This window comes from Anser brachyrhynchus, assembly GCF_964034855.1.
Source record: "Anser brachyrhynchus genome assembly, chromosome: 18".
NCBI classification, from domain to species: Eukaryota; Metazoa; Chordata; class Aves; order Anseriformes; family Anatidae; genus Anser; species Anser brachyrhynchus.
This window is the reverse complement of record NC_137711.1, coordinates 3,848,396-3,871,857: the sequence shown is the minus strand read 5'-3', so window position 1 is coordinate 3,871,857 and position 23,462 is coordinate 3,848,396. Positions and strand designations below refer to the sequence as shown.

Here is a 23,462-nt window from a genome sequence, read left to right as displayed (position 1 = left end):
ATACTGACAATAATGAGAAGAGATCCATGAAAACTTCTCTGGAACACTACTTGGAACAAAGTCTACACAAGAAACATTACATATACACAATTAACTGCAAAAGCAACAAAAGGTAGTATGTTAGTAATTAAAAAGATTCTAAGTGATGCAGACACTTACTTGGTAGCAACTTTCTGTAATTTGCATTGGTATTTCCAGGCAGCTTGGGCATAAACCTATGGACATGTGTTTTACTGATCCAGCTCCAACCACCATATCCTGTTACTCTATACTCCTCTCCTTTTTGTTTCCAAACCTGTTAAATATTTTTAAAACATTAGTTTTAATGGTGCTATTTGCTGTTAATGTATACATTAATTTAAAAACCTCATGTGTCTTTGGTTCTTTAACCTTCTAATTTACGTACTTTCTCAAGTAAACTGAATTTGCGAAATAATATGCTATCTACATTTCAATATGTATCTGCTGATAATTAAATCAATTCTATCACAGAAACAGCTAAACCATATTTTCTTCATTTAACAGTAAGCAGATATTTACCTAAAAGCTGAAGGATTATGTAAGTTTTTGAACCAACCTGTATGTTTATTACCGGAAATAAATTTAGAGCAAAGAACCACTACAACAGAAGTATTCAGTATCTACTGTAGGAGAATATAAATGGATTTCTATTTATATAACCTTCTGAAGTAAAGGTAGCTGGTTTGGGGGGCAGGGTGGCAAGGAAAATGCTGGAAACAGACACATAGACAAGATTCCAATATCCAACTAAAACTCTTCCATTAGGAAGGACTGCATTTTGCAAATAATCATCTGCCAAATTAGGAAGGGTAGCTAAGAGAGTAATGAATCTCAAATTTTGCTCAGGCCAAGACTCTGTGCTTGAATATGTGGGCATAGGTTCCTACTCCAATTACAGGGAGTAATGTAGTAATTGACATTTATGTAAATCCAAGAAAATGGAAGAAAAATAAGAAATTGACCATTTCTGTACTTTGCGTGATCTTCATGCAAAATAAAACCTTACCTGATGTTTAACAGGGAATGTGTATTTCACCCATGTAGCTTGCTGCATTGTTTCTTCTTCTTCTTGTTTTCTCTCTTTTTTTTTCACTTTTTCCTTTTCTTCTCTTTCTATTGCTGTCATTCTGCGTAATCTAATAAACACAGTTTAAGTACTTTTATATATATTTAAGCACAGGATCTTGTAAACAAATGTAAGAAGTCTAACAACAGTAAATACTCCTCCTTGAATAATTTTAAATACCTGAAGTAAAGAGGAAAGTCTAGTATCACCTTGTATGTACTACTTGCAATATGAACACTACTTTTTTTTGGCTATTTCAATAAGGCAAACAGCTGCCTGCAACCGTTTCTACATCAGACATTTCATTTCTTCTTCTACGGAGCAATGAAAAACAAAAGACAGACTCTACTGAACTCAGCGTGTTGAAAGTTGCTTTTCTAGTCTTCCACAGTGCTATCACTTGGAGACTATAGCTCGGAAAGAAAAAATACTTGCTTTGTAGGAGCAGCGACGCTATGGAAATCTTTACATACATTTTCAGTTTTTCTGCTTGAGAAAAAACACTTTGTTTTTCAGTGAATACGACAAACTGAAATTCAACGTAATTCTTACAGGTATAGAAAAACTAGTAACTGTAAAACTGTAAAGTTCTCACATTCAAAAAGATATATGTATAAAGCATATACATATATCTCATATATAAAAAAAAATATTTTCATTTTTTACCTAGTGTGCCCCAAGGATTCCCGCCAGATTGGCAGCATGACAACTGGTTTAATTGCGCATTCCAATATAGCCAGAGCTAGTGCAAATTCTCTAGGTTTGCTGCACATCTGAACAGCCTTAATCCAGTTAGACCTAAATTGGAAAAAAGATAAAAACCTGAAATATATACATGTACTAATATAGCATGCTATGTTAATGAGATTTAATGGGATAAAATCTCCTATATTCTAATACTTCACTCAAATGTGCAATTCTTTTAGTCATTCATCACAACACACAAACGCATTATATTTCAATCTACTGAAGCATGGTGCTTGGAAACCACCAATTTCAAAAAGCAAAAACCACTGCTCATTAAGGCTGTTAGCAAAAATACAAGAGAATATATTTTTTCATTTATTAATTTACCTGTGGGAAGCCCAGTTAGGGTGAAGGAATGATGCCGGGATATTGTTTTCTAGCTGGATAATAGTTAGCCTCAAAGTGGATATGGTAAGAACTTTGGACCCATGTACAGACCCATTCCATTTGAACTCTCCAGCTGGAGTCAGACAGAATTTATGCGAGAGATGTCGTCTCTTGTCATGGTCCTCCCTGTGCTGGTGCTTGTTCAATGCAAATGAATTCGTGGCATACTGATTATGATAAACACGATACTTCCCCTCTTGCCCTAATTTGAAATAGTTGTTGATATTTCCTTTCATCACAATTTCCTTCTTTGCGTTCATTCGGGAGACTTCACCTTGAGAGTTGACCACCAGAACCTTGTTAAAGAAAGAAACATTTGGAACCTTTTAAAATCATTCTATTTGATTATTCATGGTATAAGGTCTCAACTGCCTATATGTAAGTTCATAAAAATATCTTGCATTAGTTTGTAGAAGCAAATAATTTTTAACCAATATATTAAATATAAGTACTTCATCACAGATTGCATATAGAGCTATGAAGATCAACTTCAACAATTGAAAAAAAAAAAAAGCCGCCCACGCTCTTCAGGAAGTCAAACAGCAACCTGTTTGGCTGCCCTGAACTCTGTCTATTGAGGGAGATGGCTTTGGGAAAACAGCCTCACTAAACTGAAGTAAGCTTTCTGTGAAACACCTCCTGGGTAAATCACGGAATTCCTACGCGTAGCTAAGCCAACAAATATTTCTGAATTTGAAAACGTGGCATCGATAACAACACTGCTCTAGCTACTCATAAAGGAGTTCCAAATCAGAGATGTTTGTGATCAAATAGGCTCACAAACACAATTTTAAGTGTTAACTTACAATGATAACCAGCTGACAAAAATAAAATTAATACACCAAACAATATGACAACAAATAAGTGCAGCTAACTCTTAACATTTAAGCATTCCTTTTCTGGAGAAGCTGAGCTATCTCATAGCACAAACTTAAAGCCACACCAAAAGATCTATACCAAGTAAGAGTCATCTGTGAGCTTTCACTTCAGCCTGCATCAATCGGTGCTACAATTTTGCAATGATTGCTTTTAAATTAACATAATCTGCCAGTACAGACTTGTGGTGAACTGGAAACTTGGCTATTACCCACGTTTTCAAACAATAATCAAATACAAAACACTAGAAAGTTACAGTTTTGGCACATCAGATCTGAAAGACCTGAAGACAAAAGTGGGAGAAAACATATGTAACTTACTACTGGCTATACAGTAAACAATTCTGTAACTTATGACCAGTATGTTAAAGGAAAGTATGCACACTGAGTCACTGGCATATCACTGTATACATTCAGAGTGCAAGAACAAAGGAAAAGGGGGAAAAAAGCTTCTGATACAACATTTTCAGCATTTGCTAATTTATTATTATAACTTTTTTAAAATGACCTTTACAGTCTGCCAAAATCACTTTAAAAGAGTTTAAACATAGTTGTTTTTCTTTAAAAAAGATTATTGGTTTTCTATAACACTTTTACTACTACTTTGAATTTTCTCTAAGTATACAAACCTCTCTGCCTTCTTTATATAACTTATTTGCTTCATGTGCTGCAGCAGCAACCTGTTGGCTTTTCATCTGGCTCAACTTGCTATCTGGATTTCGTAATCTTGTGAGCATTCGTGTCGAACCTGGCGTGCCTTTTCCTGTGCCTGGAGAATCACTTCTTTCACCATTAGACTTATCTCCTGCGCAGGAAAAAAAAGCTTTTAAAACGAACTTAAAAACTGAAAGTTTTCTGTTGACGTATGGAAATTATAAAGTAAAAAGATACATAACATGAAAATTATAGAACAAGCATATATTTTTTTTTTCCTCTTTACCTATGTCGTCTGAAGTCTGGGATCCCCCCTCTGCATTTTCAGCATCATCAGGCGTCTTAATGGAGTCATTCTGCACAGAGCTGAGCTCACTACTGTTGCTGTTTTCAACATCTGACTGTAGAGCTGCAGCAGACGCATTGCTGTTGCTGGGGATCATCTGACCAGTTTCTTCTACAAAAGAACAACTTCATTTTTAGTTTTCCTTTAAAATGTATAGATGCAAATTTCATTTTATATTTTGGATGAAACATTTAAAGTCAGATGAACATCTTTTGCTAGACTGGAGAGAAATACCCACAAAATATAAATTCCCTCCAGAGCACTGAATCCATAAAGAGATATTTTATCTTTTTGTTCTGTTTCAAGCAGTTTCAACTTTTACAGCTCTGAAGAACTGAAATCCGTATTTGGATGAATGGATTTGAAATACAAAGTGTATTTTTTTCCTCCTATAGATGCACACACTGCAAGCCCTCTACTGAGACTTTGTTTTGCTTTTAAGATGCAAATTTCATGAAATTTGGTCTTCCTGCAGCTTCTTTGATTCTCTCTTGATTGTATCATGCATCAACTGTTCCTCCAACCATGACCTTTTCACTTCCCCTTCCATTTTCCACTGTCTTTGATCATCTCAGCACATTAATGCTGAGGAATTCTGATTTCCTTTCCATTGGCAGCACTCTATATCTAAACTCTTCTACAAACTTAAAATATCAGCTTTTCTTACAACCTGACAGGCCTAGATAGTGCTTCAAGCTCAGTAAGACAAATGCATTCTCAAGTCCTCAGTTGTCCTTGTTACTGTCTTTCTGGACAGCTGCGGATGTTACTGCCACCTCACCTGTCAACACAGCACACTGCCCGAGCACAATCTTTCAACCAAAGCATCAGTGAATTGCAACTATCTAGAAATACCACTCTCTTCCCTGTAAGAAGGCACCACCCTTTCCAATAGCAATATCTTCTGAATTTCGTGCAGCGACACTGCTTAGATGTTTAAAAAAAACACACAAGATTTTTCTGTTTTTAGAACTCTTTCAAAACATCAAGGGATTCTGTTATCATTAGAAGAAAACAGACCAAAGCCTTCCCTCTATGAAATATTCACTCCTAGGAGAAAGATCATAAGATCCGAGAATCATTCCCAGATTCTCAGAAGATCCCTAACCTGAAAACAACTTGATTTCTGGCTTTGCCAAGTGGGTGACTGGCATTATTCGGTCTATCTCCCTTTTTAGTAAGAGAAAAATGGAACCATTTGGTGCCTGCTGTTTGGAGGAGAAAGGAAGCATCCAAACTAGACTCAAAATTAAAAGATTAATACCCACATTACATTTAACAAGGATTGCGATAGACATTTTTGTTTAGGTTTGCAGTTTAATCTTATTTTCCTCTTTTTGGGGCCAGCTATTTTACTAATACCAGTTCAGTATCTCTCCCTTCCTCTGAGATAAGGGTGTCAAATTGAACCCTTCGTAACAGGAACACAAGCGTCACTACAAATGTAGTAATTTAGACCTGAGGAACAATCCCCTTCACATGAGACACATGCATGCTTTCCTACAGACGAAGCCCACTAATTTAAAATTAGCTTAGCAGCTTTGGAAGGAGAAAAGTAACAGCAAAAGTGTAACAACAAATACCTTTGCATAAAGTGATTTTTTTAAAAGGAAGTATGAACCCATACATGTGTCTGGAACAGAGTTATAGGATGCAAATGTTCTCCACTAAACCTCTATCAATTATTTAAACTTCAAAATGGAATAAAAATATGAGTACAGGCAAAAGTATTTGATCAAATATCTAAAGTATATGCTTTTAGTCCATGCAGTAGCACATTTTCTGTATTTAAAAAGCATACTAAAAAGCTTCCAGATTATGGTTTCATATGAACTTTCATTTTCATCGGTTGAGATGCATTCGTATTTACAAGTTCAAGAAGTGAAATCTGTACCTGAACAGAAAACTACTTCTGTAGAGAGAAAACATTTACTACCACTTTTTCAAACATCACACACCGGCTACATTACAGATTTGATTGTTTTTATATTTGTAACAACTGAAAATATGAGGATAAAGCCCTGCTCATTTTCATGGTAATCAGCTGTTTAGAATAACTTTTGGTTACATAGTAAAGTTTGTAATAGAGTATTATTCTAAAATAGTACTGTGATAATTTACATTACACCAAATCAAGTCCCATTCATTCCTAAAGATTTTTTTCTTTAAATACAGTATATTATCACTTTACAATCACTGACATGGCAGAAGAAAACACTGTAAAATACAAGAGCCTCTATGCATACAATTCTGAAATGTGTTTAAAATTCCCAGCAAGCTTCACAATTTTATCTTGAGATCTCAGTGCGATGGTTTACTTATGTGAGTGAAAACACTTTGTTAGTAATTTATACAGTAAATGAGAGGTTAAAATAAGAGTCAGCAGCAAATTAGAATTTGAAATAAACTTTGATAGGATGCTAACAACCATTATGGATCACTGTGCAAAAATAAAATATAGAGAAAAAAGAAAATAAAAAGCTTAGCCATAGTCATCTTTGGAAGGCATGGAAACAAATGCTGATGTCATGGAGGACCACAAATTTCCAGCACTAGTTGCAAGAAAATTAACTTTGAAATGTTAATGACAACGTAGCAGTAAAGGATGGCACTGCAAGCAAACAGCATGAGTGATATTCGCTGTGAATGGTTTTAGTGAACAAACCAGATAGGAAAAACTGAACAGATTACCCAAATTACAGAGGCATTGGTAACAGTGCCTTCTGTACCTGAGAGTTCCTGAGGGAGCTCTGATGCCACCTTCTTCTCTGCCATGTTGTTGCTATCAGGGGTTTCTGACTGACACCCCATTGCGTTCTTCCCTTCAGAGCAACTAGTCTCTCCTGCAGAAGGATTTGTGTTGTTGTCGTCAGTGCTTGATGTCACAGAGTTACTTTTATCCCCAACGACTGTTGCCTCTATAGTAAAACGCACAACAAAACTTTAGGGATATTCTTTATTATGTCTAAGGATGTCATTTGGGGTCACCCATAGAAAGTAACTTCAGTAAATTTGTCCGTTTGATACTGCTGAGCTTTTTTTTTTTTCCTCTCCCCCCTGTATGGTAAAGTCTTGTCTAACACTCAAATTACTTAATTCTGATGAGGAAAGCAATGTTAAAAAGTTTTGTGTAATACTGCTTACTATAGACTTGTTGATCACACCCTGTCAACATCAACTGTACCTCAAGCCGAGGTATTGACAAGCTAGCTGTATTTAACTTGAAAAGAAGGAAAACTGGTGAAATTACTTAACAAAAAAAAAACAATTATAATATACAACCACAAAGAAATTAACTAATATTTCTTATTGCTTAAAAATAACTTCAAGAATCAGATAAAAATATGTTAACTTTAAGAAATGTGAGGATCTTAACTGGAGAATCACTCTACTTAAATGAAGTTGTAAAAGCATAGTGATAGTTCCTTTACCTTCGGTTTTCACTTTTTCCACATCTTGCTCAGTGGGTGTTTCCTCGGTTTTATCCTGATCTCCAGATTCTTCCTTGCCTTTGTCTGTATCTGTCTGGTCATTCTCACCATCACTTTTGGCTTTCTCTGCCTCATCAGCTGGTGTGTTTCTATCTTCCCCTATCTCTCCTCTTCTTGCTCTGATAACCTCCAAAATTTCATCTACAATAAAATGCATGTCATCAATATACAACAAACCACCACCTACAATGCCAAGGAGGAAAAAATAACATGGCATAAATACCGCTTCATTTAATTTAAAAGACAAAAAGGTAACATCCAACTTATCACTTCTTCCTCCTTAAAAGCAACAATTCCAAAGGTCTTATAATCGATTTCTCAAATTATACATCTACATAATGATGACAAACCCATTTCTAAATCAGAATATCAAACCTTCACGCCTTCCCCAGAACCAAAGTTCAAACCTTTCCAAGTTTATATAGCTATTTATTGTTCCAAGGTACATTGATTAGCTTCTGGCAGGGAAAGATGTGTGTTCCTCCACACTTGACATAATATTGGAGCAAATATTTGAGCTTCAATATTTTTGCCATTCCAACTCCTATTCAGTTGTTAAATGTCTATGAGGATGTACGTACATGTGTATAAGACAGCATATCAACAAACATTTGACAGTTAACAGCCCTACTCCAACACTTGGAATGATCACAATCTGACACACCCTAAGCAAATCAAAAATCTGAATCATTCAGGACATCCTGGAGCAAACGATGTAGACACAGGCCTACAAGAAGTCATCACTACATATCCATGCTGGTACACCAGCATGATGCTTCTTCGCAGCTCCATACTCACTATCCAACTGTGGATAGTGGGAACAGTCCTGAGCTACAAGCACTGACCTGGCTCCGAGCATTTGTGTTACGTTCATGAAGTGGGATGTAAAAGCATTTCCTGCCACACATCCATTCATTTAGTCATATGTTTTCCCAAACAATTCCAGCTAACAAGATACTTAATGTTTTGCTAAAAAACACTTCACTCAAGGTCAAGTCACTCACTATAAAATGAGTTTTAAGTCAAAATCCATGCTATATCAGGATAAAGGAAATGTAGTTTGATACAAACAGGCTATCACATATAAACAATAATTAAACTGTTAAAAAGGACAGCGAACATCAAAAAACAGTTGTTCTGGCAAACTGACGTAAAAATCTTTTTTCTGTAAGTCCAGAAGTGTACCTAACTTTTTTTTTTTAATAACAAGAACTTTAATAACACACTGAAAATAACTGGTAGTGTCACTTTAGCCCAATACGCACCTTACAATAAAATAAATAGAAGCTAGTATTAGATTCAAAGTGCAACATTTATTCCTGTTAGACTGAATATGCTTACCATTTGCTGCAGAAAGGAACGACTTGTTGCTGCCCCTTGCTTTATTAGTAAGGTCCTCTGTAACATCCATGTGCCGATGAATTTCTTCACGCATTTCTTCCAGAGTTTTGCATAGGTCAGCTTCCCAGTAATCTTTGTCTAGGCATTCAATTAACTCTGCCAGCTGTATCTTTGTGCTATAGTACCAGATTTTCTTATCTTTCTCACTTTCTGAATCTTCCTCTCTATAAGAGTATTTTTAAAATATTAATTTTTAAGTATCTGGATAAATGACAAAAATGATTATCACCCTACTTTTTGTAGAGAAATATTAATGCCAACACCTGAATGTGAATAAACAAACAGAAACAAAGCACATGAGTACACTCATATACACCCCCTTAAGTATCCAAATAATTTCTTGCTTCCCTTCCCTTTTTCATCAGAAGTTCTCATGACAACTTGCTCAGGAAAGCTTTTGAAGAGTCTCCTGAAAACTGGTTTGTCGAATCTGGCAACAAGGTTCGTTCTCATTATATTTAATACTACTGTAACCAGTAATCTACTAAGTCTCGAATAATCTGCAATGAAAGAGTACATGTCTCCAGAATCCAGAAAAGGTAGAGTTTCTGGCTGCAAATTCAGGAACTTCAGGAACTTCATATTCATAAAATATTTTATATTAGCATCTCTACAGCATTCACCTGTGAAAGCATCACAAAGCACATAAAATAAACGTAATATGATCCTCTGAGGTGATGAAGGAATTCCCACATTTATTATCTAGGGTACTTCATGACAGCATAAAGAAAATTACTAGAGGAACACAGTGTCAAGAGCATCTTGACCAGGCCACTGGACCCAAGTGAGCTCCATACGTATCTTGCCTAGCAGGCTCCCCCAGAGTGCTGGAGAGCTTAAGGAGGACACTGCACGTGGTTCTGTGGGAGGCTGCTTCATTCCAGCCCGCCTCATCAGCTCCCGGTCAGCAGCCCAGGCAGCCCGTGGGCAGGACCACTCACTTCTGCAACTTCTAGCACTCCCCATACTGCGAACGATGTATGAGGCAACACTGTGATTTATAAGCTTGGCCTTCATCACATGTAAAAGAGGAGCTAAGCTATTGCTACACTTGCCCTACCTATTATTAGCCCGTGGCTCACTAATAATCCTAAACCAAGTTGTCAATGGGGATGGAAAGCTGATTGTAGCTTCAAAGATCTACCTTAGTAATTTTTCTTCTGTATTCTTCTCTACTGGCTGCCTCCACATGGCTTACACATTAAAGATGGGAAAAATGGGCCTCAGAGAGTCAGAAATCTGAACATTCATAAGGCAACTTGTCATCTACCAGAGGATTTGCCACATCATGTTTACGAAACTGTAATATGTGCAGAATGCAATTAGAATATCACTAAAATAAGATGGCCATGAACTTGATCATAACGACAATACAACTCAAAATTAAAATACTGATTTGCCACAACCATTGTTACAAAACAGACTAGTTTTGTCTTGCTCATGTAACTTGGTATATTGCAAAGAAATGCTATGATTTCTCTCATAATGGCCTTTGCTCATGAAAAGCAACTAATTTTTCTACCTTAGTCATTTACTCATCTAGGCTACTGTTAACTTTTAGTTTTAACAGGTTAGCATGGTAAATTTGAAGAGTTTCTGAGAAAACAACCCATCTCAGAAAGACTGCCCACATACCACACATCAGAAAGTCAGCTCAACACTGACAATCATTTGAGCCTACGAATATTCTGCAGTTTCACATTAAAGAAAAATTGACTTTTGAACTGTTTCCTCTAAGCCAAGAAAGTTATTTCCTAACACTAACAGGAATGGAAGCACTTTTATTATAGTTAGTGGACAAAAGCCACAGAAAGAGAAGAGAAAAACATGCTCAAAAACTAAGATGGAAGGAGAGAGGGGAACGCACACAGCTTACAGAGCAAAAAGAAAGAAAAAGGTGAAACAAAACCCTCAACAGAAAAGAGAACCGAAACAAAACAAGCCAAATAAAAATGAAGGGGAAAGTCACACCTTCTGAATTGTGTTGCTATCTTCCCTGGCAAATGCCTGACGAAAGTGGCGAGAGCAAGGTGTTGGCAGAGCAAGGGTAAGGTTGTAGCTTATGAACATGACTGCTGAACAGTGCTGTTGATAAACTTATATTTTAATTACTTAACTCACCAAAAGGCACCTTTACCTTCCCATTTTGAACCCCTACCTTGTCACACAATTGTTAGCTGTATTCATATGCCATTTATACCTCTTCTTCTACAACCTAGTCGTGTAATAATTTGAACACTTCATACAAATAGTCCCATATCCCTTCGGGAAATGAGGCTGCGCTAGCACCCACTGAGCACTCCCGGCACTTCTCTGAGGAGCGAGGCACCGCCAGCTTGGTGCTGCTTCGCCTCCAGGGGACTCGGCTCAGTCCCATACATTGTGAGGGAGGGAGTAAAAAGAATCACATGAGTATTTCCTACCTTTTCAGTCTCCTTCACTGCCTGAAGCTATTCACTAGCAGGCCTTACAGGCAACTTTTAACACTGATAAAAATGAGAACATGGAAGATACTAGAAAATTGTAATTGTAATTTGTACGGTAGATACACCCCTTCCTGAATCCCATACCAATACAATTAAAAATTGCAGAATTAAGAAAATTGTTTAAACTAAGCTTCTATTAAAATGAAGATTTCTTTTTTATTTTTATTTTTTTAAGTGGAGAAAATAGAGGAAGACCCACTAAGAACAGGAATAGCACAACAGATCTAGCAGAAAAAAAATCTGAAACTGTTTTTGATGGTTGAGGCAGGTACAAACAGCACAGGAATAGCAATTTTGTGTTTTGTTGCTGCTATCAAAATGAGGGCCAAACACCCTGTCGTCACCTCCCTTCATAGACATTTGGCAAACAATGCATCTCAATATTTCCAATTTGTTACGTCCACAGTTTTCCAAACTTACAAATCTTCCATTTGTTTATAAGGAGACAAAAAAGAGAAAATTACCACATTTACCAGTAAAATAATAAGTTGTTCTCTACCAACAAAATATTAAGATACTGTTACTTAAAATGCAAATTGGAAAGCAGTAAAGTAACTTTATATGAAAGTAATGTGATTGTCTTGATTTTCTTGATTTATTCCTTATTCTTCCTTCAGAAACATCATCCTAAACTTGTAAACACTGAAAAAAAACACTCAGGAATTTTCTCTCGCTTTTTCATCCTGCTGAGATTTGCTCCAGGGTATGTATGGGAAGAGAACCTCCTCACAATGCCCACTTTTCTCTATTTGTAAAACAGAAGAGGAGGAAACGGGGAAACAAAACCACAATGATGGGCTTAAACAAGTGATGAACATGGAAGTTAGAGGCTCATTGAACAACAATGAACAACGTAGGAAACTCTTTAAATATGAGAAAAACGTTGGTGTGATGGTAACATAACTATCAAAAAGGGAAGTGGAACAGGGAAGTAACATGCCCGAAAAAACTTCTCTGGGGGAAAAAAAAAAAAGGATTTCAGTTCTCTACCCACAGGCAAGACTTCAAATCATTGTTTATACAAATTGGTTTTAGATCTATTAGTTTCCTTTGATATATTTGATCACATGGCATTAATTCAATTTCTCTATTCTTTTTAATAATGTCATGGATCTCAGGTTTTAACATTTGGCAGTTATTCTACGAATTATCCTTCAGTTAGTCAAGACGTAAGGTGTGGTTTGAACTTTTTTAATACACATATATGCAAAATGGTTGCTTTTGCAATACAGCCTGGCTACTGATCTGAAGGATATTAAAAACTGACAGTACAGAGTTTAATATCTATGTGAATTAAAGTTGCATTTCCCTGGAACTTAGTTATATAGTAAATGCTTTTGTTCCATTATGAATTGGCTTTAGCGTGAAGTTAAAAGGCACATTAGGAGTAACTTCAATTATGTTTATGCTCTGTGAAAAGTGTAGTGGTTGATCCTGTACATCCCACATTGTACTCTTAAAGAGTGCCACTGCTGCAGGTGTACCAGAATGTCTGTGTATGTGTTTCTTATTCTCATTCCATCAGGATGATTTGGAAAATTTTTAATCCAAACCACATACTTCTGAAAATCTGTTTTGGAAGCACGTGCAGGTACATTTACACTAGCAGAAGGCATGGTATCTAATTGCAACAGGAAGGATAGATAACGTCAACTCAAATAACCTGCGTGAGAATATAAAAGAAAAAATAATTAATGGATGAACTGCATATACTCTAGTCTTTGTAAGCAAAAATATTTTTCTATTTATGTTTTGAAACATTTTATCACTAACAAAAAATCAGTAAAATAAAAAAGCCAATAAAATTTTCCTTTTGCTGTGTTGCTTTATTCTTATCTATTTTGATTTTTAATGGAATAGTGATGTGTTTTCTCATTAAATAAACCCCCACTAGGGCATAAAACTTCCACTAATAACACCTGATTTACCATTTCCGAAACAAATCACTTGCCCACTAAACTCTCAACAGGAATGCAAAATTATTTTTAAAAAAGTTCAATACATGCAACCTTTGAGGATGCCTCTGCTATTGCAATATAAGTTATTACCAACGGTAAGCATAAATTGAAACAACTTTCACATGCATAGATTTACAAAAATACAGAAGCACCTGAATGATTTATTTCAGTTTAAAGTATCTTGAATATATCAAAACCTTCCAAACATCAAATACTCCACTCCATTGGGGAAAAAAACATTGTTTCACAAGTTTAGTTGAAGATAATTACAAACCTACCTACATACTGGGGTTAGGGGGAAGCCTGCCTATTTATCTTAAAATCACCTCCAGAGTAAGTGATTCTGGGTTTTTTTGTTGTTCATGTTGTTAGTTCCCAGATCTGTAATGGTGAGAAGAATAAAATCATTCTGCCAGTGCAGTAGAGCATTAAGGCAAGCTTATTGTTAGAGCAACTTTTTCCTTCAGAGTTTGAGATGAAAGATATGAAAGCCATGCACAGAGGAGCATATCTATAAGCTGTTCAACTAGAGCAAAAAAGAGTATCAACTGCATGGTGGTTCACAACCAGGCTTTTTTCCCTTTCTTTAAAAAAAAGAAAATTGATTCTCAAAGACCTGAGGAGTTTGTCCTTCATGTATAATTCTCCTATTTTCTTTTACTCTTCTGTGGTAACCAGAAGAGACCCCTTTTTCCTTGTCCTTTGGAAGTGAGAAAGACTTTCATTACACTTGCAACAATCTCATTCAGATTTTATGCTGAAAATAATTAGTTTTTACTAGATTTTCAACTCACAAAGATTGTTCTTGGGTTAGAAGATTCAACAAACAGGACACCAGTGAGCAACATTTCATCAAGACAAGAGAATCGTCCAAATAAATTCCAGTGTAATATATGCAACTGTCTGCTCCGTGGAACAAAAGCAGACTAATAGCACACTGTTACAGATCAGTTACTTTACTGCTTCCAGACTCACTTTGACTCATGAAAACCATCTAGGAATGTTCCACAAATACAATGCTAGGTCCAGAGGCAGTACAGCTACATTCATTAGTTTAGTTACAATCCTATACAAGTTCACCGAGGACACCAGCAACTTCAGATGCACCATCACATCCCGCTGATCCATCTGAACGACAGCACACAGTACTAAAAAGTGGCAAGAGTATAAAAAATTCCCTGCATCTTTTAAAAGACTACCTGACACCACTACGACATTTATGACCTGGAGAAACTTTAAAAAAATTTTTTTTTTAAGAAGTGAAATAAGAACTTATAGAAAAAAAGTAATAATTAATGCTTAGAGCATCAGCTAACAATATATCAGAGAAAGGACATTATTTTTAAAGGACAAAAATTAGTACGTGGAAGTGTATGGTTTGAAAGATGTCATCTCATATACAGCCCTTATGATCCCTTTCAAAGACACTGGCTAATAACTTAACATCCTATGTAGTTTGTTTAGTATGAAATTCTGTTAAGGTATCCAGCCCTACCTTATTTTCTCTATAGTACTGAAAATTGTATTTCAAGAAATCCAGAAAAACCTCTATTTTTCCTAAACTAACAATACCATTAATTTCATTTCGTTTCTCCTCCATTATCAAAATGATTATGTTACAATAGTCTTTTATAAGAAAACCGTGTCTTGAGCTATTTTCCTTTCAAAAAAAAAGAATTTGTATAGTCTTAAATTTAACTTTTCAGGTACGTAATAGGGCACAATGCCCATACTAATGAGAGTTTGATAATTTTTGGTGTTTATTACATTAGTATCTCAAAATCAACCACTAACAGGAAATTGTTTTAAATGGTAGAAGACATCTTGAAGGCAGGCACATCCTGCCATTTCAACTTTGTTTACACCTACAGAAGAATTTACACACAGTATTTTCTGCATTTCTGGTTAATAGATCTGGTTAATACCTTTTCTCAAGTGACTCTGAGAGTCTTAGCTTCAAAGGCAGACCATCAAAACAGTGCAAGTATCCAAAAGCCAAATACTATATGAGCAGGTGACAGTCTTCTAGACACCGTGCATTCACAAAGACAGTTAAACGACGTTTCAGTAACTTTTACAGAAAACCGGAGAGTTCTTGTTAAAATTTGCTTTCTTTTCCTCACATTCATGTGTTTTAGACACATTAAAATTAAGCCATGGTCCTTGTTTTTTTCCCCTTTTTTCATCTTTAAAGTTACGAGAATATTTAGTTTGTAGAAAATAATGGAATAATTATTTGGTCTTTAGAGTTCTATTTACTAAGTAGTAAGTAATGGTCTTATCTAAAGAAAGAATAATTTTAAGACAACAACAACTTACAGGACAGCCATTTGTAAATGTACATTCAATACCATACTATTCTTCAGAAAACACTAAATAATTACTTTACTTACATAATGATTCTTCTGTTCAGGAACCAATATTTCCGTCTATGCCTGTCATATCCAATTGGTTCATGTCGAATGTATGGTTTATTTTTTTGGATTTCAGCAACACAGTCAGTTACTCCAGGCACCTTATGTGCTACGCAGACTTCACACTGCCATTCATCTTCCGGTACCTCTTCAAGCGGTGGTTTCACACACTCTAAATGGTACACAGCTGAACAAGTTTCACAGCAAAGCAAATCCCCAAGTTTGTGACAAACCCTACAATGATCATCATATTGAATAACACCTTCTGACATTAACTCTTCACGTGCAATGTTTGTTGTAAGAAACTGATCCACTAAGAACTGCAGAACTTTGATTTTATTCTCTACTGGTCCATAAGGATAGTCCTCTGTCTCTTGATAAGGAAGAACATGATGATATTCCTTGTCACTCTCACAATATACCCGCAGAACCTCTGGCCACGTCATTCCATCTATGAAATACAAAGTGGAATTAACGCTATCTTTGAGGTCAGCAGGTCCAAAGGTAGTATTTGAAGTGTCTTCTTCACGTAAAACTGCTTTTAAAAGCACTATATGCATCTCTGCCATAAGTGTGCACTGCTCTTGACTTACCAGAGCAGCACAGAAGTCCTCAAAACGAAAAGGAGAGAGGCGTAAAACAGTGCCAAAGTTCCTTAGTACCTCATAGATGGCAATAACATTCATTATATGCTCACTAGGCACCATTAAGTCCTCTGAGGATTTTGGAAACTCCAAAGGTGGGATATCTTTTTCTTCCAATATTGGAGAACGAGGGCGATGCACTCTTTGTCTTCTCCTACCTGGAATTAAAAACAACAATAAGAATTTTGCCATTCACAAATCAACATGTTTAAATATCTATCATCAGTGACTGTGTCAAACTTTCTAAACAATTGCAAATTAAGTATTCACGCTTTCACAGCCAGTGATAATCACCTAACAATCCCGTAATTTACAAGTATAAAAAAATACACAAGATACATATCTGAAGTTTTGTTTTAAAAAGTACTTCTATTTCCCATACAACATATACCTATTAAATCTTTAAAATGACATCTAGAATTTCAATTATTCAAATTAGTTAAAAAGACACTTCCCTCAGCCAAAGTATCACACTAGGAATTTTCTCATTTTCATCCAGCATGACTAGTTCATCATTCCTTCTTGGAATTCTAACTTTCATCTTGAAGAATCAAGCTTCAGACAACAGGTATTTTGTATAAAAATTATGCTAGCTATTTTCCTATTCAGCAGTAGTATGCAAAAAAGATTATGTCAAGCAGATGTCTTAGGACATCAATTCAGTTCAACTGAAACACAAAAGAGAACCTAAATCACTATCCACTGCTTTCTAACTAGAATATTCCTCCTCGATATCAATAAGCCAGAAACAACTCAGATGTGACACTAATGAAATGGCTTCAGAAATCCCAAGTTTTTCAAAAAAACACCAAAGACCCTCAATAAAACAATAGAGAGATCCACTAACTGAAAGAAAAGGCAGTAGGCATAATTAATTCAGTTTGTCAGATGAGATGCTACACTTTCCCATCTTTACTTCCACTATCCTAGATGCCAAGCACAAGGAAAAATTCAGACAATCTCAAATTAATTAAACCATCATCTTGGTTTAAAACCAAGAACTAAGATGAAAAACATTTTAGGTCCTCTGATAAACATACCATGAATCTAGTCAACAGGTAAATTTCATATTTGTCAATTCTACACAGAGAAGTGATCTACATTTGATTCACAGCATTTCACATAGCATTTCACATAGCATTTGATTCACAGAGAAAATATCCAAAGGAAAAATGAAGCTGTCCATAGCAGGAATTTCACATGCACACTTCGATAAAAAGTGACATATGTTATATGCTGTACAATCTGAGACTGAAGAGTGATACAACCATTATTTTGGAATTTCAAAATTACTGCTAATTTCTTGATCAAAGTCTGCGAACAACAGATCTCCTCAAAACTAGCTCAAAGAAATTAATGGAGAATTCAGTTCCGGTCATCTTAGATGTTACCATTAATAGGTAATGGTTCACCTTGGCATTTGTTCAACCTGCCCTACTCCCTCCTACGCTTCTCCCATAAGTATAGGAAATAACTCTAATGGGGTGGAGAGGAAAAGATGCTCTGCTAATGCATACATACACCCAAATAAAGATCTTGCTGAACTTGAAAATATTATTAAAACTTTACTGCACTGAAAAAAAAAAGGAAAGATAAATTTAAGAAATATCTCGATGTAAAAAATAATTTGCCAAATGATTCAAAAAAAATCAATAATTGAACAAGTATAGCAAGACAGACCAGGTACAGCTTTCCCCCTCAGACTTTAAAGATGGGAATGAATCTTATGCAACAAACTAGGCACTCTGAAACAATATAGAAGATGAACTGCCAGATGTTTCCATTACAGAAGTAATGGGTCAACATCTTTGCATATAAAAATAAATGTCCAAGTTCAGTTGAGTTCTGTGGAAAATGAAAGAATGCTTGTATGACTGTGTTCCAGTATGCGGCTGCACAAATCAGTGGAAAGTTTAATCATGGCAAACACACGAAAACACAGGAGTTTCACAGCCAGCCATAAAGCAAGCTTCTTACAGCAAGAAATAACCACATTAAGCCTGACTTCTGTATCATCATGATGCTTAGCTGTATATGTACAAAACAAAGTTGGTTTAATTAAAACAGAACACACGCGCGCACATACAAAGATAAAATTACTTTAGGGTCCCAAACTTCCTTCAATATTGTGTGATAGTACAGGGCCAGTCCTAGCAGGTGGTCTTGCAAGACATCACATATATTCCAAAAATTACTTATGGTCTTCCCAATGCCCAAATGTCACAAAAAGCTGGCAGAGCTATAAACTAGGATTCTTCCCAGGGTTTGCAGTTTTAGCAGAAAAATATTTTGTCTCTCACACGGTAAAGTCATAAAAGAATCAGCCCTTGAATAAAGGAAGCAAAGAACGATGACTGGCTTAAATGAATCAGAAGCAACGAAACAAAAAACAACAGTTTCAGGCAAAGATAAACTAGAATGAACGAACATTGCTGAAAGCAGCAAAGACTACTTATTTCCTCTCGTTCCTAGAGATTTTTCTACTCCATGAACAACATTACAATTCCTTCTTACAGATTGTTTTCATCCTTCAGTGAAAAAACAGACTAACCATATACTGTCTTTCTGACGTCTCTTTCACAAGAGGTAAAAACTGGTATATTCATGTTACATCAAACAACAGGAGAAGCAAAAAATCAAACCTTAAAACACTGCATTGCTAATATTTTCTGAAAACATTAAAAAAAGTTCTCTTAACACTTCCTTTTGAAAAGGAGGTGTATTGATCCAATTACAGCTATAGAACAAAAACGTTATCAGGACACAAAGTACATCAGTAAACACCATAACAAAGGATTGTACTTTGGTTCAAGAACAATGTAATCAGCTGACTGTATTATTCACACCACTCTTCACCTTCTATTTAAATCACCTTACATATTTTCATGTTTGTTTTGGCACAAAGCACAGAAGTTTCAAAAATAATTATAGTATCTAATAGGTTAGACAATAAGGAAAAATATTGCATTATAAAATGTATGCTTCATTTGAGAAGTTGATGTTATGCCCCATGGTATACAGCATGGTTATTATATCCTATCACTCAACACTCCCAATCCATACCATAAATCACAGACCATATCTCAACAGCTCAAACTAATTTCTCTTTTCAGACACTGAGCTGCTTTGAACAACTCTGGACTGCATATAATCTGGTTTTCAGAGCTAAACAAGGAAAGTATTCAAAGATGCAAAATATTTTAGAAAGAAATAGTACCCAGACATATTTCTCTTGAATGGTTTTGGCTGCATGGTATTTCAGATCTTTTTGTGCTTCCCTCCCTCCCCAATTTCACTTTCAATTCATTATTGATACTTGCTGTATCTAGTTTAAACAGAACTTGGAGTCAAGTAGAGAATCACAACATGTCATCTGGAAATTAGGAAATTCCAAACAGTTTGCGCTTAAATATCTTATTGTTTGATGCGTAAACTGTAATCTCAAGAAACCACCCCCGACACCTTTTACAACAAACAAAGCCTAATCTCCAGTTGAAAACGGTAAGATGTCCTTTGGCAAGGGGCTCATAAATCTTAATGCACTTTAAATGGCTGTTGAACTTCAATTAAACATGTAGGCCAACTAAATATACTAATAGCAAGTGCTACCGTCTGTTTTGTATTGAAATTGTCTAATTTTACAGGTTGAGTGTATTCCCTTATTCTCTTGCTACTAGCATAAGCAACTGAAGAGGGGAGAAAAAATTACAACTTTTGGCAGTTTGGAATTAAGAACTGCAGTTTGGGACTCCAATTAAGGACTTCAGGCTTGTTTGTACTTCTGATAACAATTACTTCAGTGCTCTTTCTCTGTAGGCTGCTGATAATCCATACAGTTCACACTACTCAAATGAAGTATCAGCCTCTGTGAAGGTTTCTGAAGCTCACAGTTCACATTTAGCAAACTGTTCTTCACAGACACTAAAGAAAAATTCCCCAAATTTTGAGAGAGTTTTTTTACTACAATAAACTCATTCAACTTTTCTAGCTCTTTTCTAAGATGGTATGATAATGCAAAATGTGCCTAAAAATAAGTCATTTTCAAACATAAAATATTCTCTGAAAAAGCCATCCACTACCTGAATTTGACAGTCATTATCAGACAAAAAAAAATGCTTTGGTCTCTTCAAATATGGTACGGTCAGAATAAATAAATAAATAAATAAATGTCTGGGATTTGACAATTTTTGTAATCGTCAATTGTCATTGATTTTTGCCTTCCATATGGAAGCATGAACACTTTCTGTAAGAAAAGATGTTAAGTGAAATTTAATTAAATTGATTAAAAAGTAATTAGTTTAATGACTTCAATTTAAGTATTTGAGACAGGTGCAAACTTGTATAGGCTATACAATGGAAGATTACATACTATTAAACATGCATTTTGATTCGGGATACTACATATGTGCATCACATTAATATATTTTAAATAGTATATGAAAGTAAAACAGCATAATGCAAATTCAGTGCAATGATTACACTGAGCAGTCAAAAAATAGAGCTGACTTTTCTTAAGTTTGTATTACCATATCAGCTACTGCCATTAATATTTCTCAGTTCAGCTTGGTATAGTTTGAATAGATTTGGATAAATAACTTATTATTTGCCTGAAAGATTTACCAGCTTTAGAATTCCCTTCTCATAGCTTTAAGTTTTTTTGTTTGTTTTACGTAGAAAATGTAATATATACTACTTCGTCTGAAATAAGAAAAATCAAGAGGATTCCAGTGCAGGTGTACAAGCATCAAGTTACTTCTCCTTTAAACACCACCACCGCCTGACTAGACATTACACTGCATCTAGGTATATCTGACCTTAATTAAAGAAAGTCAATCTACTCACACTGAAGTTTCCCAAAGTAGACTCAAGTTTTTTTAATGTAAACTCTATACTTCTAAATTAGTTTCTACATATTAACCAGATCCCTGAATCAAATTCCACCCTTGTGTTTGAGCCAGAACAATGTAAGAAAACGTCCACTTCGACTCCATTCAAATTCCATAGCTTAATTGGAAAGATGAATTTATCTGCCAATAGCCTCCTGCTGCCGTGACTGTACTATTTATAGCACGCAGACCATTTTGAGTGTCTCAGAATTATACTTTTTATCTAGCATATACTTCTCTTAAATCACATTCCTTCACTAGTTGTCTCCAAAAGTGATGAAGTAGCCTGCAATACTTGCCTCTCCCTATTTTGAATTCTCTAGTTGAAGAGCTGCCTGTAATTAAGATTAAAGAGTAAACAATTTTATTCATATGGCATATTTAATTATAGATATTGATAATTACAGTCTACACTTCCAATAATCTATTAAAATAATTTATATTACAAATATTCAAGCAAAACACACTAATGATATTTGAAATACAATGAAGTCACTGAACTGGGGAAGTAACAGGCTGAGCACCCAAAATCAGGATTTAAAATTCAAAATTATTTCAAAAATTATTTCAAATTTATTTCAAAAAATAAGGACTTTTTTTTTAAAAAAAACTCTTGCTGTAGTTTATTATTATTTCAGTCTATTCAACTTGTTTGGTTTAAATGCTGACTTGTTTTGAAATTTAGAAATCAGTAGGAGTTGAAAAGGACTTAAAAATCATCTCCGTTCTCATTCACAGACTGAAAGTTGTATCTACTCATTAACTCTTTACCAAAGGAGGATACGGAACTTAAAAAAAATACTCTCACTGTCTTTAACAAGTCTTCTATTTTATGTCGCCAGTTTTAAAACAGGATTTGAATGAACTATTTGCATCCATGTCCAGAATATTGAAAGCTTATACTGACTAAATATGATTTTGATGCTTTGTACCTTAGTTGTATGCTGACTGCCATACACACATAGCCTAACAAAAATCACAACAATCCAATTTTGCCGTGTCTCACTTATATATCCTTTCACTCCAGATGTACACTGGTAGTAAACACAGCTTTTCAGCCCCAACATATTTCAAGTAATGGACAGGGGAATGGAGGTTCTATATAGGAAATATTCTGCCAGAGCCACTGTCTTGTTTAAACAGGGAGAGTGGTAGCTGCACTAGTGTGACCTTAAAAATAAACACTGGCTCCAGCACTTCTTGCCCAGAAAGCTCACATCTAGTGTCATTTCTTTTCTCTTAAAATTCTCCCCTCCTCACGATTTCTCAGCACTTCAAAACCAAGACTCCTGCTTAGAGCTTGTGTTCATGGTTGCAATGGAGAGGATAAACTTGGTAGAGTAAAAAGGGAAGAAAAGGCAGGCTGCAGAGTTTCAAATACTTCGCTTATCTGTCACAGAAGGGGGGAAAAAAAAGAACAAGAGAAAAAAAACTCAAAGGCACACTCCACAAAATTAATGCCAGCAAGTAGAAAGGTTTTCAATTTGTTCCCAGTAAGAAGAAAAAATAAATTCTGGCTTCAAGTTCCACGATTTAAGTCAAACTGTGCTACTACTATATAAAAGTCCTCCATGAGTAAAATAGAACTGGGTTAGTTTTGTGTCTCAGTGCCTGAGTCACTACAGAAACCTCCCAACATAAAGACCAACACATTGGCAATTATATGATGTCCTGGAAGCATGAGTAGTCTACTTCCTCCTAGAAACTTTGGCTTTTGACCATTCTCCTAAACCCAACGTCTTATTTATGTTAGGTTTTAATAAACCTACAAGAATTGGACATTTCCTACCCTGTACACTACTCTGCACCATTCGAGCTTCAAATGAGAATGTGCAGCAACACACAAGGACTTGCCAGACATCACTGAAAACATTTGACAAAAATGCTAAGAAAACATTTTTTTTTTCCTCCCTCCCCGCGTGGCAGAATGCAAAAACTGAGTATAGCTAAAGGTTTGTCACAGCAATATCCAAACCGGTCCCTTAATTAAAAGTCGACCTCTTGGGAAAGCTTTTGCTCAGCTGACACCAGAGAGGAAAAAAACAGTATGATGAAAAGGAATTAGTTTAAGATGAGAACAATTTAT

At 35.5% G+C, this 23,462-nt stretch overlaps 1 protein-coding gene across 22 annotated transcripts in view; it reads right to left on the bottom strand.

Annotated features, from left to right (window-relative positions):
• Positions 1-23,462, bottom strand: part of BPTF (bromodomain PHD finger transcription factor) — a 57,463-nt gene that overhangs the window by 27,685 nt on the left and 6,316 nt on the right. For 20 of the 22 annotated variants that reach the window (XM_080561115.1, XM_080561121.1, XM_080561106.1 and 17 more), the window contains 10 exons: positions 15,826-16,648; positions 8,929-9,152; positions 7,528-7,728; positions 6,826-7,014; positions 4,037-4,207; positions 3,726-3,901; positions 2,162-2,517; positions 1,754-1,885; positions 1,028-1,157; positions 160-295 (listed from right to left, as the gene is read on the bottom strand). In XM_080561115.1, the coding sequence (XP_080417241.1) occupies positions 160-295; positions 1,028-1,157; positions 1,754-1,885; positions 2,162-2,517; positions 3,726-3,901; positions 4,037-4,207; positions 6,826-7,014; positions 7,528-7,728; positions 8,929-9,152; positions 15,826-16,648 (2,538 nt within the window). The remainder of the gene's footprint in view (positions 1-159; positions 296-1,027; positions 1,158-1,753; positions 1,886-2,161; positions 2,518-3,725; positions 3,902-4,036; positions 4,208-6,825; positions 7,015-7,527; positions 7,729-8,928; positions 9,153-15,825; positions 16,649-23,462) is intronic. The other 2 variants (XM_080561122.1, XM_080561126.1) reach the window with 2 other exon arrangements.